The sequence below is a fragment of the Pteropus alecto genome, unplaced genomic scaffold, assembly GCF_000325575.1.
Source record: "Pteropus alecto unplaced genomic scaffold, ASM32557v1 scaffold103, whole genome shotgun sequence".
NCBI lineage: Eukaryota > Metazoa > Chordata > Mammalia > Chiroptera > Pteropodidae > Pteropus > Pteropus alecto.
This window is the reverse complement of record NW_006436288.1, coordinates 10,291,238-10,308,540: the sequence shown is the minus strand read 5'-3', so window position 1 is coordinate 10,308,540 and position 17,303 is coordinate 10,291,238. Positions and strand designations below refer to the sequence as shown.

At 38.1% G+C, this 17,303-nt stretch overlaps 1 protein-coding gene across 3 annotated transcripts in view; it reads left to right on the top strand.

Annotated features, from left to right (window-relative positions):
• Window positions 1-17,303, top strand: part of ITPR2 (inositol 1,4,5-trisphosphate receptor type 2) — a 420,025-nt gene that overhangs the window by 377,877 nt on the left and 24,845 nt on the right. For all 3 annotated transcript variants that reach the window (XM_025047398.1, XM_015590049.2, XM_006912698.3), the window contains one exon: window positions 2,036-2,196. In XM_025047398.1, coding sequence (XP_024903166.1) covers window positions 2,036-2,196 — 161 coding nt within the window. The remainder of the gene's footprint in view (window positions 1-2,035; window positions 2,197-17,303) is intronic.

Here is a 17,303-nt window from a genome sequence, read left to right as displayed (position 1 = left end):
TAGATATATAGATATATAGATATCTGCCCATAGTCATTCAGTAAATGACAAATAAGTTTCTGGATAAAATGACATTCCTTCTATGCTGATTAGCAGGCAGGATTTTTCTTTGACAATCATTTTTACCTCTTTACCTTAGACTTATGGTCCAGTGTGATTTAACAATGTTGATACAAATATATTCAGTCTATTAGGATGTGACAAGCACTACAGGAAAAAGAGGGAAAAGGGGAAAGCGTGATTGAGAGTGTCGGCAAAAGGAAGCGGACAGGCAGTAGGATTTCATAAGGTGATTAATTTAAGCCACATTGAGAAAGTGAGATTTGAGCAAAAACTTGAAGGTGAGTGAGTTAGTCAAAGAGATACTGGAAGAGTGTTGTGGGCAGAGTAAATGACCAGTCCAAAGGCCCTGAAGCAGAGGTTGATGTGCAAGGAACAGCAAGGAGGCCAGTGTGGCTGGATGAGAGTTAGCAAGGGAGAGGGTAGTAGGAAATGAGGTTAGAGAGGCTATAAAGCCAATCACTTAGGGTTTAGCAAATAAATATTGCATGGGACATACTTATACTCAACAATTATTCTGAAATTGTTGTTTATCTGAAATTCAAACTTGGGTAAGGTTTGGAAAAGGGGATAAACACTATCCCACTTATATTTTTAAAGGATCACTCTGACTGCTGTCTTGAGAATAGTCTATAGAGAGGAAGAGGAAAAGGGAAGGCCTGGGAGGCTATTGCAGGAACTCAGATGAGAGATGATAATGGCTCAAACCAGAGTGGAAGCAGTGGAGGTGGTGAGAAGCGATCAGATTCTGGACATAAATTAAAGGTAGAGCCAAAAGAATTTCAACATGGATTAGATGCAGTACGTATATGAGAGGGAGAAGATTCAAGAATGGCTCCTAGACTTTCAGATTGAACAACTGAAAGAATGATGTTGCCATGGGAAGAAAAGAGCACTGTGGGTGGAGCAGGACTGGGGAAGAGGATTGGGTTTTATTTGGGGCATGCTGAGATGATGATAGGTCAAATAAGATGAGGTTTGACCATTAGCCAGCTAAATTTTATGATATTTTCTATTAAAATATCAAATAATATAATTTAAAAGGTCACCACTACATTGGGAACAGGTTTTTTTACTTATTATACTTTATATCTTATTTATTCTTTAAAGGGTCTTCATGCCTGAGTAGTCTTTTTTTTTTTTTTTAATATGCTTAGGAAAAGAGTAGCCAGAATTAGAATTCAATTCCTTGGTTTCTTCTCCAATATTTGAACTGCAAAACCAGACTGAATCCCAACATCCCATTTTACTTGGCATTCTAATTCATTTTTCCACAAATATTTTTCTTTGTCTTCATTAATTTCCTTTTATCCATTTTTCAACCTTTGAGAGAAAAGAATATTACTATCCAGAGCCTTTCCTCAGTTTCCTTCCAGAGTCTGAAAATGTACCTTGGAAATCAAGCAGATTATCCCCTTCCAAAAATGCCTGGAACACAGTATTCTAAGGAGCTAGATGAGTCTCTGAGTCTTTATAGCACTCAGAGCACAGATTGTTGTGGACATTCACTTAACTATCATTGATTACAAATGATTTTGAAGAGATGACTCTCTCAGCTGCCTTCCCTCATTTTATCCAAGTTCCTGGATAAATGACCTTTTATTTCTGTCCTGATTAGCAAGTGTGCCCTTTTCTTGCACAATCATTTTTACTTCTTTTTTTTAGACTTATGGTCCAGTTTAATTTGACAATTTTGATACGGCTATTTTTAAAATTATCTGCAAATTTTACGTCTATAATAAGACTGCTTTTCCAAGGATCCATGCGTGTGGTGGTGGTGGGAACGTTAGTTGGGAAGAAATCTATAAACTATGACCTTTTTCTCTGGAGGTCTTGAGTACTGTTTTGTTTTTAATCGTAACATTTTAAATTGGCACACTCTTAAATAAAGCATTTTTTTCATATAATTATTATGTTTTATTTTTATGCTAATTAAATGAAAAATTACATATATTGTGTTTCCTGTGTTTTGCAGGACTCGAGAGGGACAAGTTTGATAATAAAACTGTTTCATTTGAGGAGCACATCAAGTCAGAACACAATATGTGGCATTATTTGTACTTCCTAGTCTTGGTGAAGGTTAAAGACCCCACTGAATACACTGGACCTGAAAGTTATGTGGCTCAAATGATTGTGGTGAGTGATCAGAGGGTTTTAATCTGGGAATATATTGCATTTTGTCTTTGTCTACCTTCTCTACCTTCCCTTTCTTCCAAAATATAAATGTCTTAACAATCATTTTGGTAACTTTTATATAGGACTGTAAACCATTTAAGAACCCCTTTGCTGGCTAAATGGTTGGTTCCCAGTGGACTTCTTAGCTATACAAACCAAATCTAAATCTCAAGTGCACAGATATTTACTGAAGAATTATCTGTGCAGTGAAAAGCACCATGTGTCCTGTCCGTCATCTTCTGACCTCATGCCCCTGTCATTGCTAATGGCTCGGTTCCCAAAATCTGGAACTTTCCCATTGGCAAACATGAACAGAAGATTCCTACTGTAAGGTCAAATTCCTTGAATTTCATAAATCAAGGTTTAAGAAATTAAATTGTGTTTGGAAAAAGTATAATGTTTGATCTCAATGGGAAAACACTGGCTTTCTGTCAGCATACACTTTGCCTAGGTTTGCCAACGTTGGTGATGGATTTGCATATCCAGTTGCAAATCCAGTTGCTTATAACTCCTCATTAAGATCAGTAGCATTGCACAGAGGGTGTGGCTGTTTCAAAGAAGATTATAAGTGACTGGTTTAAAGAGAAGTCAAAGTTATAACTTTAGTGTATTCATGATTACACATTTAGTGAGTATCACTGCATCTGACATAAATTCTTATATTCTTATAATAGCTGTATATTGGATTCTTTTCTCAAAAATCATCCTACAAAATTGTGTTAACTGTTTGAGAATGACACCTTAGAAGAGTTATGATCCTCTTTGCTGCTCAGTCCCAAGGATAATTTTTAGTAAGCACCAAGGCTGAAGTGGAGGAGAACCAGGTAACAGTGGCTCTATATCGTCCCCTCTGGGAGCTTATCATCCATTTAGGAAGACATAAACTATAATATAGAGAGTGACCAAAGAAGATTTTCAGAGGCTAACATGTTAAGTACAAGATAATATTACAGTAGTTTATCTCACCTGGTAATGTTTATGTGTCACAGGAGAGCAACATGTAAATTGAATTTTTATAGTTCAGCATTTTTCATGCTTTTTTATTATTGACTTGTATCCTACCATAAGTTCTTTTCTCTGCATTCTTCATATGGCAGTAGACAGAACCTAACATTTTTTTTTTCTCCGCATACTCTTTTCTGCCCTTTCTCCCTTCGAAATTAGGAAAAAAGGTAATCATTTTGAGGATATGTATTCATAGTTGTTTTTCATACATTCTTGATCTCAAGATGCTGAGGGATCATTAGAGTGAAACATTTTATTTCTCCTTGCTGGTGTAATGAAAACCATGTGTAAAGCATTACATTTAGAGTGTGACCTTGTATTGCTATGTTTCATGAGAGTTTGAGTAAATTTAATTAACATATATTTATTGGGCACCCATATGTCCCTTGAATTAAAAGATTTCAAGAAATGCACTGAAGAGTCTGATACATTCCTTCTCTGCCAAGGAGTTTAGAGCTTAGTAAGATGGAGAGGAGAATAACACACCAAAAGTAGAATAGGCTAAATTCCCCAAGAGTGGAACAAATGAAAATCTGTGTAGGCTTAAAGATGTAGAGTGACATTCAACTGGGCACTAGTGGAGAATAACACACCAAAAGTAGAATAGGCTAAATTCCCCGAGAGTGGAACAAATGAAAATCTGTATAGGCTTAAAGATGTAGAGTGACACATTCAATTGGGCACTAGTGGAGAGGAACTGCGTGTGTGTGTGTGTGTGTGTGTGTGTGTGTGTGTGTGTGTGTGTGTGTGTTGGAGGGCAATACACTGAACAGGGTTGGCTTTGTGCAGACTGGCAGTGTCTGCTAGGTGAAGAGTGAGTTCCCATAAGAGGGAGCAGCTTGAACAGAAGCATAAATATGGGACACTCAAACACTTGGGGCATAGCTAGCTGCCCAGTTTCCCTGGTACATAGTCCACTTAAAAGGAAGCTCTGAGAGATATGACAGGGAAAGTAAATAGGACTTTCAAGTAGTAATTGTAGGTATTTGGACATTATTTCTTAGGCAATGAGAAGCCGCTGAGTTTTTAACTAAGGGGATGATGTGCTCTAGGACAAGAATGTAGGCTAGTCTGAAGAGGGGAAAGAGGAAGTCAGGGATGCTATTTGGCAATTGATGAGTCTAGGGGTGAGGGACCTGGAGGAGCAGGGAAGGTGGAAGATTGCAAGGTGATGGAGACACCTGACATTGTGAGCCTGGTCATTGGGAGAAAGGTGGTGTATAGGTTTCAGAAAGTCTCTTTGTTGGGAGGAGAAGCTGGTCCTAGAAGAAGAGTTCTTGATTTTGAAATGAGACTGGAGGCTGAGTTACAGATTAGGGGAGACAGTGCAGTGACAACAAAATACACGCTCTTTAGAGCCAGAAAGACCTGGGCTCAAACTTCAATTCCACCACTTATTTGCTATGTGGTCTTAGATATTTTGAGTGAGTCTTTGAACCTACCTGAGACTCTGCCTCCTCATCTAAAAGGCTGAAAATTAATATGAGATCAGTGAGATGATATGTAAGAAGTGTCTAGCAAAGTATAGGTCCTCAGGAGTTGACAGTTTTACTATGTCTGTCCACACAGAATGACAATTGAAGTCACAAATTAGAGAGAGGTGGGGGAAGGGAGAAATGTAAAAAGAGAAGAGAAGAGAAAGCCAGAGACAGAATCTGGAGGATCTCCTATTTAGGAAAAAGAAGAAAGGCAAGTAAAACGAGTACAAAAGAAGACAATAAAAAAGGCAGAAGGAGAACCAGAAAGTAGAGAGTGTCAAAAGCCAAGAGCTGAGCATATCGATGTCAGAGTTCAACAATATCATTTGCTGCAAAGAGGCCATAAAGAAGAGACAGGTCGAAGCCTTTGGGAATTATAATGAGGAAACCACCAGGTGACTTCTGCCATAAGAGAAGACTGCTGTGAAAATGTTGACCTATCTTTAGCCTTAACATTAAATCCAGCATTTTGCCAGGCACTTGTACTCGAATTTCTAAGTATCCACATACTTATCTGTGTTTCTGTCAGAACTCCCTCCAGAACCATGACAGGAGGGATTAAGAACTCACAAGCTTATTCCAACCTGAAATGTTTCATTCTCATCCAGGCAGTGCCCGTCCAAGAGGGCAGTCACCGTTCCTGAAGTTTAATGGCCAGAAGGGACAGTGATACTAAGCTTAGGACTAATGGAAACAAAAAGTCATTCGCATGGAAGGTTGTTCATTTACTGAAATAACCTTTTTGAAAGACTTCTAAAAATCTATACTGATGAGCTCAATTCAGAAAATCTGTTACTTCAAGCTCTGTGGAGATTATGGCTTTGTATACCTGATCCCACTAGAAAGACAGAAAAGATTTTAGAACACATAGCAAGCTGAAGCATGTCTACAGCTCAATTTAAAGACAATTTTTTTCTCTGTCCAACCCAAGAGGTAACTACTCTTAGCAGTTTGGTAGGAAACTTTCCAGACATTGTCTACCACTTTTATTTTTGCTCCTTAAAAACAGGTTTGTTTGCCAAGTTGATTTAAGTGCCTGTTTATTAATATGGCTTTGAAAGAAGCTATAATTCTTCATAATTGATGTAGCTTTCATACTCAAGAATTTATGCAAAAGAGAATGAGGAAGTTTCTTATATTTGTTCACAGAACAACTCATCTGAATTCTATTGCACTGTTTAAGTAAATCTGATTCATACTTTGGATCCCTTAGGAAATGCCTCCTGCCTTTTGCTGAAATGGGAAAAATAAGAATATAACAAATCTAGGGGATATTTCTCCCCTCTGTATATTTTTCCACCTCCAATGCTTTAACTGTACTTATTACTATATTAACAAGAAAACTTATACCAATATGCATTAAAACATACATCGTAAATAAATTAATATATTGCTCCTAGACATTAGAACCTAAGGAGATATATTTGTGCCTCTAAATTCATCCAATAATAGGATCAAGACTGAAATAGTAACAGAAACTTAAAACTTTCTTACCCCTGCCTTCAAACCATAAACCAAGCTGTTTAAATAGCCACTGTCTGAGTACCTAAATTAACAGAAAGCATCTTCTGGGATATTGTCAGGGGAGATATGAGTAGACGAGGGTATTTTGGGAAATATTTTTTTTTCTTGCAAGCAAACCCTCATTTTTGATAAGAGAATTGATATTTTGATGTAGTATTTATATTGAGAACAAAAAATGAGAAGGGAAAAGAAAGTTCATGCAAGAAAGTTAAAAATAATGAAAGGGAGCAACAGCAACAAGAAAAAAACTAGAGGAAATGGTGTAAGAGAATAAATCTTGCAACCTGTACTAGTAATGACTTTTGAGCATCACTAAGCCCCTTTGCTTCTCCCATTACCCAAAGGATGATGACTGAGAAGAAACAAACAAAATAGACATCATTAGAAAACACACCCAAGGCTTTTAGATGTTGCTCTAACATTTTGAGGACTTTTTCAGATTTTCAGTGTTCATTTTCTAAGAAATGTTAGAGGCTTTTGGGGGTGTTTATCACTTAATTCAGCAAACAGCAGGATCAAAACCAGAGATGCCTGTAAGAGAGGCATAACACATGTTTAGAGAATTCCTGCCTCCTTGGAGGGTCCAGGTGGTACTGGGCTGCAAGTGGTACCCTGACTGGCACCCCCTCATTACCATGGTTTTGGGGGGATCATTTCCTCATTTTAGTGCATGGCACTTTTAAACTCTTCTAGTTATTTGACTCTATTAAGAACTGTTCCCCATCACCCACGGCGATGCCAACTAGGACAATTTAACTCATGTTTTGCTAACATGGTAATTGTCTATCTTGACACCAAAAAATAATTACAAGTTTTACAAAGGCCACAACCAGAAATAAAGTAGCTTTTTGTTCTTAGTAATACCAGGGTAGATTGATATCCGTAACATGTATTAAAAGCAATTTAATAAACGTCAAGTCCCTCCCATATGCTAGTAAATGTGCTATGGGTTTGATATATAGGTTGAATAAGAAATAGTCCCTTCCCTCAGGAAGTTCAAAATGCTTATTGAATGACTATATAAAATAATGAGTGAATTAACAAATGAATGGTTTCTTCTTAGCTTTCTGGTAGTTGGACATGATCTACAAAAATATATACCAAAATAGCTACAAGAGTTTGGAAGATGAATTTCTCATTAGTCAAATGTCATCTTTCCTCTCTTCTAAAATAGGAAGATAAAGATGCCCTAAGAAAGGTTATGCTACCTGAACGAAGTATAATGAATGCAGCATTAAAAATTGAGTGGCTGATTTGAGAGATAAGGCATTTTAATCCCCATGTCGTCTCTCTCATAGCATTTCTCAAACCCAGCTCCTCCCCTACATGCACAAATCCTCAGGAGTGTGCCTTAAGCTATTCTCCTAGCAGAGGGGCAGGCATGTGCATTCATGGGTTTTTAAGCATAACTCATCCTCAAGAATGAATTCTTCCTTTCAATAATCTATTAAGACCTCAGAAAGAAAGGGATCATCCTTTTAATGAGATAGAGAAGAAATCTAGTCACCCGTTACTTCAGTTGCATAAGGAAGAAAAAGAACAAGTTTCCAGATGTTGTTTTCTGTGTCTAGAACTCAAAATAAATTTTGTTTAGTTAAACCGTATTTTTGAGCAGAAACTGTTGGAGGGGGAGGTGTTAGAGTTCATGAAAGATATCAAGTCTTCTAAGATTTATATGTACCCCTCCTGCACGAGCACCATTTGCCAACTTAATTTCTGCCTTATTGTTATGTGTCGTCATTATGAAATTATATGTTCTGATTCTATTATTTCTAATTTACACTAATTGTGTAATTGGATCTAATTGAGCCAATTATGTAACTGCTCAATCTTTAAAATCTATTTGAAAGACTTTAGACCTTAATAAGATATTTTTTAAAGTGTTTTCATTTCAAAGCAAACCAAGAGGGTCTTTGCAGCTCAGAATGCACAATTAAGAGATAAATGTATACATTCGAGGAGGTACCACCTTTACTTTCCACATTTTAAGTCCAGACATGTGTCTTCGGTTTAAGGGAGATCCTTTTCAGTTCCTAGCTCTGGATTTCATGGTCATTGTGGGGATCCATCCTCTATATTATTCTCATTTCCTATTTAGTATTCATATGTAAGATATATGAGTTACTACATTTTTAGGCACATATTAACATTTTTCTGATCCTCTCTTTAGTTTGTAAAATAAAGATGGGAATGGTGAGTACTTAGCAGGGTGGTTCTACACAGAGTCTGCATCTCGAAGACTCTACTCCAGTGCTCAGGTTATTAGACCTTAGAGTTGGAAGTAAAAGTAAAAGGATTTGGGCCAGAGTGTGTTCACGTGAAATTCATGGATGTAAGTAGGACGAGGAATAAAGACCAGAGCAGTCAGGTGAGGTGCTATTAGATGTCATCAGCTACTTCCTGAATTCATCAGCAAAACAAAACAAAACAAAACAAAATAACCTCAGTTTGCTGTTGTCCAGGTGATAGCCCTCAAAGCTTAAGAAGCAAAAAAATGAATTTCATTAGTTTTTCTAATGGGCGTCTAAGGAGAAGCTCAGTATAAAGGAGTAAACCTGGGCATTAGATTCTGAAGTTTGACATTTTAGGATTTCCACCTACAAAATTGGTGGAGAGACTTGACTTATTCTTTCTGCACTTCACTTTACTCATGGATGAAAGTAGTTTAATCAGCCAGCTGGCACTCAGAATAGAACTATCTGAACTGTGCCTGGATCCTGGAGGCCTCCTGCTGAGCTGGGCCCTGTGCCTTTACTTGCTGGATCTGGGTAGAAGAGGGAGGGAGAGAGGCAGAGATCCCAGGGAAAGAACCTGAGCAGAGAATGCTGCGGGTTTGTGAGGGGAAAGGGAGAATTTGGAGAACTTCAGACAGTGGCTAATTTGGCAAGTACGAGATACTGCAATAGTTTTAGCAACTAGTCCAGACATATCTATGAGTACCAGCTAAATATTGACCCCAGATATAATAAGACTTTCCTTGCCGAGTTGCTATGAGGATTAAATAAAATATTTATAAACAATACTACTACTAATTGACCTGACATTTGATGAGTGCTGACTGTATTCTAGGAGCTGTGCTAAATGTTTGACGTGTGTGATCTCTTTTTAAAGCCATGTAACAATCCTAGGAGGCAATCTGTTATTACTATCTCCATTCTACGCATGAGGAAACTGAAGCTTATGAAGGACTGGTAACTTGCCCAAAGTTGCACAGCTAGTGGACAGGGATGCTGCATCTTTAATGTGCCAGGCACATGCAAGTGGTCAATAAATATCCTGTTTTTTGATGCTGTACAATAATGTATAAAGCTAGAAGCAGTGGTTCCTTTGAGAGCAGCCGGGGCTGCTGTACCCAGCATCTCAATGGCATATCTCATGCTTCTCAGAAGAGGGGCTATAGACATTCAATCCAGAGCTGGGAGTAGACCTAACTGGGAAAGAGGAAGTCAGCTGACCACCTGACAACAGCAAGAGGCCTGAGAGGAATTCAGAAAGAAGACATGTACTTGTTCAGAGCTGGTGGGCAACTTTAAGCTTCCTTCGAAGATTAGAAGTATGACAACTACAATTATTACAATGGCAGACAAGAAAGACAGAGGCTGTAGGATATTCCAATTTAATTTGACAAACATTTACTGGGGAGTGCGACACACAAGGCACTGATAGAAACAAGAATAAAACATCCTCACTTCCCTCACAGAATCACAATTTAATAGAAAGCATAGCTATATTCACCAGAAACTATAGTGCTAATTAGAACTCTGGTGAGCGATATAATAGACATGCAAACACAGCAGCTGGAGAAATCTCTAAACAAATTATACCATTATGTCTCTCCTTAAAGCCCATCAATGGTACTTAGAATATAATCCAAACTCTCTCCCATAGTTCCTTATACAGTCTGGTCCGAGCCTACTTCACCAGTCTTGTTTCATGCTCCCTTCCTCAGATAACTATAGTTCAACCGCATTGGCCCTTCTCTTTTTCGGGAAAAATGCCACTTTTTCCCTGGGGTGAACCTTGGCATCTGGGTGCCTTCCATTTGTAGTTGTTGTCTCCTAGCCCTTTCTGTGCCTAGCGCCTGCCCTGATACCCCCATTCCAGTTACTGTCTATCCTGTCACCCTTTGGAGCACTTATATTAATCCGACCTAATGTTGTTTTTGTACTTATTAACATGTTTCTTTCTCTCCACTATGATTTAGGCATTTGCACATCTGTTTTGTTCACTTCTGTATTCTCAGCACTTAAATTAGTTCCCAGTACACAGTAGGCACTCAACATTGATTTCTGGAACAAAATGAATAAGATGTAGAGCCACTGGCGCCCAGACGACAGGACACTTCTTTCTGCCTGAAAGCACTAGGGACAATTGCAGACAAGATTATAAGGAGAGTTGGACCTTAAAAAATGAGGATTTTGTCAGAAGAAATGGAGGGGAATATATTCCAGGCAAAGTATGTATCTTAAAGGGACAGGGTGAGTGGAGAAAAAGAAGGGAAACTAAATTTATGATATGCACTAGGAGCTTTGCATATTATCTTAGTTATATCCATCTTATGTAAATTAAGGCAGAAAAGTTCATTATTTATCCAGGGTGCTCAGTAAATGAGTGCTTGAACCAGGATCCAAACACAAATTTTTCTGGAGTTGATGTCTGTGATTTTACCATTAGCTATGCCTTTTCCCCAGAAGAATCAGGTAAAACTTGACTAAGATCAAATACATGTAAGCCAAGTGTTAGAAAAAAGGTAGAGGAAAAATCCTCAAACCAAAAATCAAAAGACATTTTTTGGAAGGAGTAAAGCTCTTCTTGCTTCTCTAACATTTTAAGGAATTAGAATTTTTAGTCTCTAAGCTTCAGTTGTTAAGGTATGATCTAAAATGACTTGAGAATGCAGACCGATAAATCATGTTCTGTCAGTTAAAGGTTTGTTCAACAAACACAGGTTGAGTACTTCCTGTGCTCCAGACAGTAGGCTGCCTTAGAGAATCAGAGTTGAGGTAGATATTGTAACTTCCTTCAGGAAGCTTTGGTGAAATACAGGAAAAAGAGAAATCTAATAAAGGAATGATGATGGCACAGTGCAGCAGTTGAGCCTGCCTCACAGCAGATGGCCTGGGAAGGGAGTCTTCACGAGCTCATGCCTGGATGCTTGAGTGAGTCAGGGAAATGAGGATGCAGCAGGTAGAGGAAGCAATGAGGCCTGTGTAGAAAAAGAGTGAGGCTCTCCAGGAGGACAGGAGGTAATGTGGTAACCAAGAGCCAGATCACAAGGGCCTTGTGTTCTTAGAAGTTTTTATTTTACCCTGAAAACTAAAGGAAGCCCTTCAGAGATATTAAACCAAAAAGACAAGGTCAGACGTGTATTTTAGAAAGCATGTTTCACGGCAGTGTAAGAAATGGATTCAAGGGGCCAACCTGGGGCAAGATAAAAAACAGGTGGAAAGATTTCATCACCCAGTAACAATGATGAGAGCTGATATGAAATGCCGCTGGAGGTTGAAAAGAAAGGTTGATGGATAAAAAGATTCAGGTAGAGGATTCATCGAAGGCAAGGGGAAGGTGGTTTAGGTCTCTGGACTTGGAGGGTTGAGGGTGGTAGGTTGAGCAGTGGGGCTCAACCTAAATCCTAGGGGTTCCCAGGAGTCAGTTGAGGAGATGTGATCATCTCAGTTTGCCTCATAGTGTCCAAGTACATAGGTACGATTTGGGTGTCCAAGTACTTTTATATAGTAAGAAACTGAATACACAGGTCTGCAATTCCAACACAAAGTTGGGAAAGATAAACTACCATAAGGATAAGATTTTGGTCTCTTTTGTACGATAGGATATCTAAAGAGCATAGAATAGTGGTATATTGTAGATAATCAAAAAAGATTTGTTAGATGCTCATAAAGATTCATAAGTCACTGCAGTATACTTGATAGTTAATATCGTAGATCGGATGAGGCTGTCAAAGAGAGACTAGTCTATACAGAGTGAGAAATCACAGAAAGCATGCTCTTTGATAGAAGGACACAGGGCTCTCATTGTTATTTAATACCCATAATAATAATGATGATGTCAAGAGTCTACTACCCAGATTTTACACGTCGAAAAGTAGAACCAGAGAGGACAATTTTCATAGGAGGGTTCTGAAAGATTTTAACTTTTCATTAGCCAGTGAACCTAGAAACGTTTTTGGTCAGTTTGTGACTATCCCATGATCCAACATTGATTAATAATAAGTTTTAGTATAGAAATAGGCTGCGACCCCAAACATTTAGAGCAAAGTGATTTGGATTTTGTTCAACATGTAGAAGCCTCTTTGAAATGGTGATCACCCTAAATCATTTGTTTTAAATTTAGGTGACCCATCCTAAATCATATAAAGGGTTGTTCGCATCTTTGATTCTCATACTCTTAATAAAAAGATTTCTTCCCACTGTGCTGGGAAAAAATCCAGAAAGGAAGAACTCCAGAAAGAAAGAAAAAGAAATCTGGTTCTAGTCATTACTATAAGATGTTGTTCAATTCTCAGTTGGCTTTCTGTCACAATAATGTCCGCATTGTTAGGACTGATAGATTTTTCTCAGAAATTCTGGCTTTCTTCCAGAGAATAACAGATGCCATAAAAATATAAGTTGTGGGAATGAGAACTATATACCGTAAAGCCACATGACTTCTGTCTAATGGTTTTAATAGACTGGCATAGCCCATTCCATATCATGAGTAATTAGTTAAGGTGGCAATTAAGATAAAACACTGTCCTTGTGTTAGGTAGGGTTATCAGGCAAGCTAATTTCCATAAGATTTTAAATTAGTTTTATCTAAGGGAATTCCTGAAAAACAATTGCTGAATTGTACAAGTGATTCAGCGTTTGTAGTTCAGAGATTAGTCATTTGATGTCATATTAGTGGAGTCAGTTGCTTTTATGGGGATTTGGAGATCAAGGTGTTTTGAAATGATAGCATCTGAGGTTTGGTTACCCCAGATCTCTGAGCCTGTTTTCTCATCTGTAAATAGGGATAAAACTTTCCTTTACTAGGATTCCTGTATGGATTAAACAGAATCACATATATTTTAGTGCCTAACACAGTGTCTGGCTGAGGGTTATTGCTCAACAAATATTTGGTCATTCTGCTTCTACTTAAAATATTTGGCTACTTAAAATAATGTAGCTAAATTTAAGTACTACTTTGCAGATTCAGAGCATTCTTAAGCCTTTTAATGTTCCAACATATTACTGATTCTGCATAGTGTTCCTCTTAGAGGTTAGGCAATAGTCAACTTTCATTTGTTGAATAAATACTACCTATGATATCCTAGGCACTGGGCTAGCCTCTGGAAAGGGGGCAGAGGAGATCAACACAGGTGTGACCTGTCACAGAGTTTCCTATCTAGAGCAGAAAGCAGATCTTAAAAAGTCACCAGTTTTTAAAAGTTAGTGGATATTGCCGCTAGAACACATCAGGCAGAGGGACCTTCCTATCTTATGGTCTGACTCAAACCTAAGTCCATTTGGCACTGGTTCTTTTGTTAAAGCAAAGTCAGGAGCTCACTTAAGCATTTGAACTGCTTTAACCATTGAATCCATTTGAGTTTTACAAGTGATTTTAGGACAGATCTTACCACAAAGAGGCACAATGTGTTACTATCAGGAGTGTCCCAAAGGGGACATGGGGGCAGGGCTATTGTGAAAAAGAGTGAGTGGTTAGAGCTACCACTGAGTCAGACCAAAATTATATAAGAACGAATTTTATCTAGCTTACTTACATGTTCACGTTGGGGGATGAGAGGAGAAAGCTTTGCCTTTATCTTGCCTATATGATAGGAACAACAAAAGAAGTCCATTTCATTTTCCAAAGAGTACATTTTCGGCTTCTTCTAGTGAAGAACTTCAGCATTTTTCAGTCACGTAATCACCTTTTTCATTTTTTCCCAACATATACTGAAAAAGTTCTAGTATAAAGCACGTGTTTTGCTTTAGAAAGCATATTCTGACTAAGTTGCCTTCTGCATTGGTGTTCTACGCTCATCGTTAACCCTTAAGAGACATTTCCAAGTGTTTATGTTATTCTGTGAGATTACAGATCAGCATTTCAAACACAACTGACATAAAAAAACACCAGCTCACCAGAATCTGAAATTCATAGATAGCCACATTAAGGGATGGTTTGTTTGCAAAAGAACCTGTAACTTAACAAAGAGATAATCACCCAGGGTTTTCTTATAGCTATCTTTTGCCAAGTTGTGAAATAAAAGCCCTTGGCACTGGTTCTACCTTTGAACGTTTGAAAAGAGACTTGACTTCCGGATATATCAATTCCCCATTCATAATGAGAATCTAAGTGGTTACCAAAGTCTCTTCTATGCTAGTTCTAAAATTCTGACAACTCTAATATTTAAAATATGTCTTTACGTCAAATTTTGAATATGTTAATGTTTGTTTTCTATTACAAACCAGAAGCAATGGGGCAAGAGTTTTGGAATGATCAGAATGTGACTGTTTTTATTTTATTTACTGGTTGGTCATGTATGGTTTGATGCCTGCCTGCTGCCCCGCTGCCAATCTTATCTGGAGTCTGGCTGTTAAATCATGATGGTCTACCGTCCACATGATTACACCTCCAAGCTGCTGACCTTTCCTGTAAGACAACACCAGACCATGAATTTTTCTCTAAGACCCAGAGCCTAACCTTCTGAAAGAAAACTAAACTGTGATTCTGTTGGGGGCGGGGAGAGGCTGAGAAATTTCCACTATCTCAAGCTACACCTATGCTGCAGGGCCTTGGAAAATTCTTATTTCTAAAATCAAGGGCCTAGTATCATTTGGAGGCATTAAATCCAGTTTGAAATATCATTTTAGAAGGCAAAGACATAGTGGCAATAGAATTATAATAAGATAATTTTATTGGGGATGCAAAATTTATTCTTACTTGAGAATGTCATGCTTTCCTCACCTTGTTTTCTAGACTATAACTCACTTGTGCCCAAATAACCAAGAATGAAATAAGAGTGTGCAAGTATTGAAAGGGAGTTAATAGAAGGGTGCTTTGTGTATGAGAGTGACACAACGTGGCATAGTGACGTGTCCATGAATCAGGAAGCTCTACTGAGCTTCAGGGTCCAGAGTTCTTATTAGGGTTTACTATATAGACATGATTGACTTCACCCTTTGCCAATGACTAACTCAATCTTCAGCCCCTTTCTCCTCTCTAGAGGCTCAACTGGCTCAAAGCCCCAGTGCTCTAAGCACATGATTGGTCTTCCTGGTGACCAATTCCAATCCTGAGTCATCCCACCTCTTCACATAAACACAGGGATGGTCCAAGGGACTCATGAATAAAAAGACGATCCTCTCTCTCCAAGGGTTTTAGAATCTCCCTCTCTAGAATTAGGGACAAAGACCAGTCACATTCTTTACACAACAGATGTACTCCCCATATTTTGTGCATGCATTTGTTACTTTTTTATTTTTAAGCACTGAATTGGAAATAAGTTTTAAACATTACCTGGCAGTTAGGACTCCTCATTCCTTTATTTCTCTCCATCAAAATATTCCATCTACACTATCCAATGAAATAGATATGAATCTACTTCTTCCTAAAACTTCTACCACTCTAGCCCAAAAACCTTCAACTCACCTAGACTGCTGCAGGTGCCACTAAACTAGTCTTTCTGCTTCCATATTTGTTCTTCTACTGAGTCTTCCTCAGGGAACAAAGTGATAATTTTTAAAATGTAAATCAGCATATTTCACTCCCTTGCTCAGAACCCTCCACTGACTTCTAGGATAGAGATTAAAATTCAAACTGCTTGTTCAGGCCTATAGACTCTGACACCTGCCATCCTCTGCCTCACCCTCATTCATCAGCTCCAGCCTCACTGACCTTGCTCTTCCCATAATATGCCAAGCTGGTTTCTACCTGAAGGCCTTTGTGTTTATTTTTCTCTCAGCTTGCAATACTGTACTTATTCTTTCACATCCTGCATATCTCTGCTTAAATGTTACTACTGCAGAGAGGCTTTCTCTGGCCACCTTTTCAAAAGGAGTTTCATCTCTTGACTACATCATTCTTAACCCTCCTCTTTGTTTATGTCCCCAAAAAATATATTGAAATCTGACATTCCATTGTATATTTGTTTTTTATTGTATGTCTTCCTCATTTGAATGTAATCTGCATTAGGGCAATGACTTCGTTTTCTTTATTGCTATATCATCAAGACTTAGAGCAGTGGCTGGCACTTAACAGATACTTAAATTAATATTTGCTGAATGAATGGATGACTGAATGAACAAACAAATGAACAAGAAATAAGTGATGATATATCTTTAGTGATTTAGCTTCCTAATGATTCAGGTAATAGCTAGTAAGCAAAAAGGCATAGGAAGAAGAACACAGGTATTAGACTGAGTTTATAGTCCAGCTTAGCTACTTCCTAGTGTGTAACTTTGGACATTTCATTTAACCTTTCTGCCTCAGTGTCCTCATTTGTTAAAAAAAAGCAAGATAATATTATTTACCATAATGCTTAAGACTATGTTTGAAGACTTCCAGTCATCAGGAATTTACTCCCTCCCAATACCTACAACTCCTCAATCTGTACATGTTTAAGTGGAACCTCTGATCAGAGGATCTAACAGATCTAAAATTGACCTCTTGGACATGGAAAACTGAAGTAGAAATTCGGAGACATAAGAAAGCTTGGCTAAGTTATTATGAAAAACAAAGAAATTGAATTAAATCTATCAAAAGATGCATGGATCTCTGATATTCTGTGGTTTTATAATCAAAACCACAAGTCTGGAGAGACTTGAAAACCAGAGGTTGATAGAAGAATCACATGGAAACTTCGAAGAAAGGCAGTGAAACTCATCCTTATGAGGTTCTGGGCATTCAGATGGTCACCAAGTAGTGCTACGGTGTCAACTAAATTTACTTTGTAGGATGTAACTAGTCACTAAAAAGCGTGCTTCAGTTGGTTATTAAATAGGTTGCCAGCTAATGGTCTGCATGGGAAAATGGCAAAGAAAATGATATTGAAACTGAAATCAGAAATAGGTCAACAGCCCA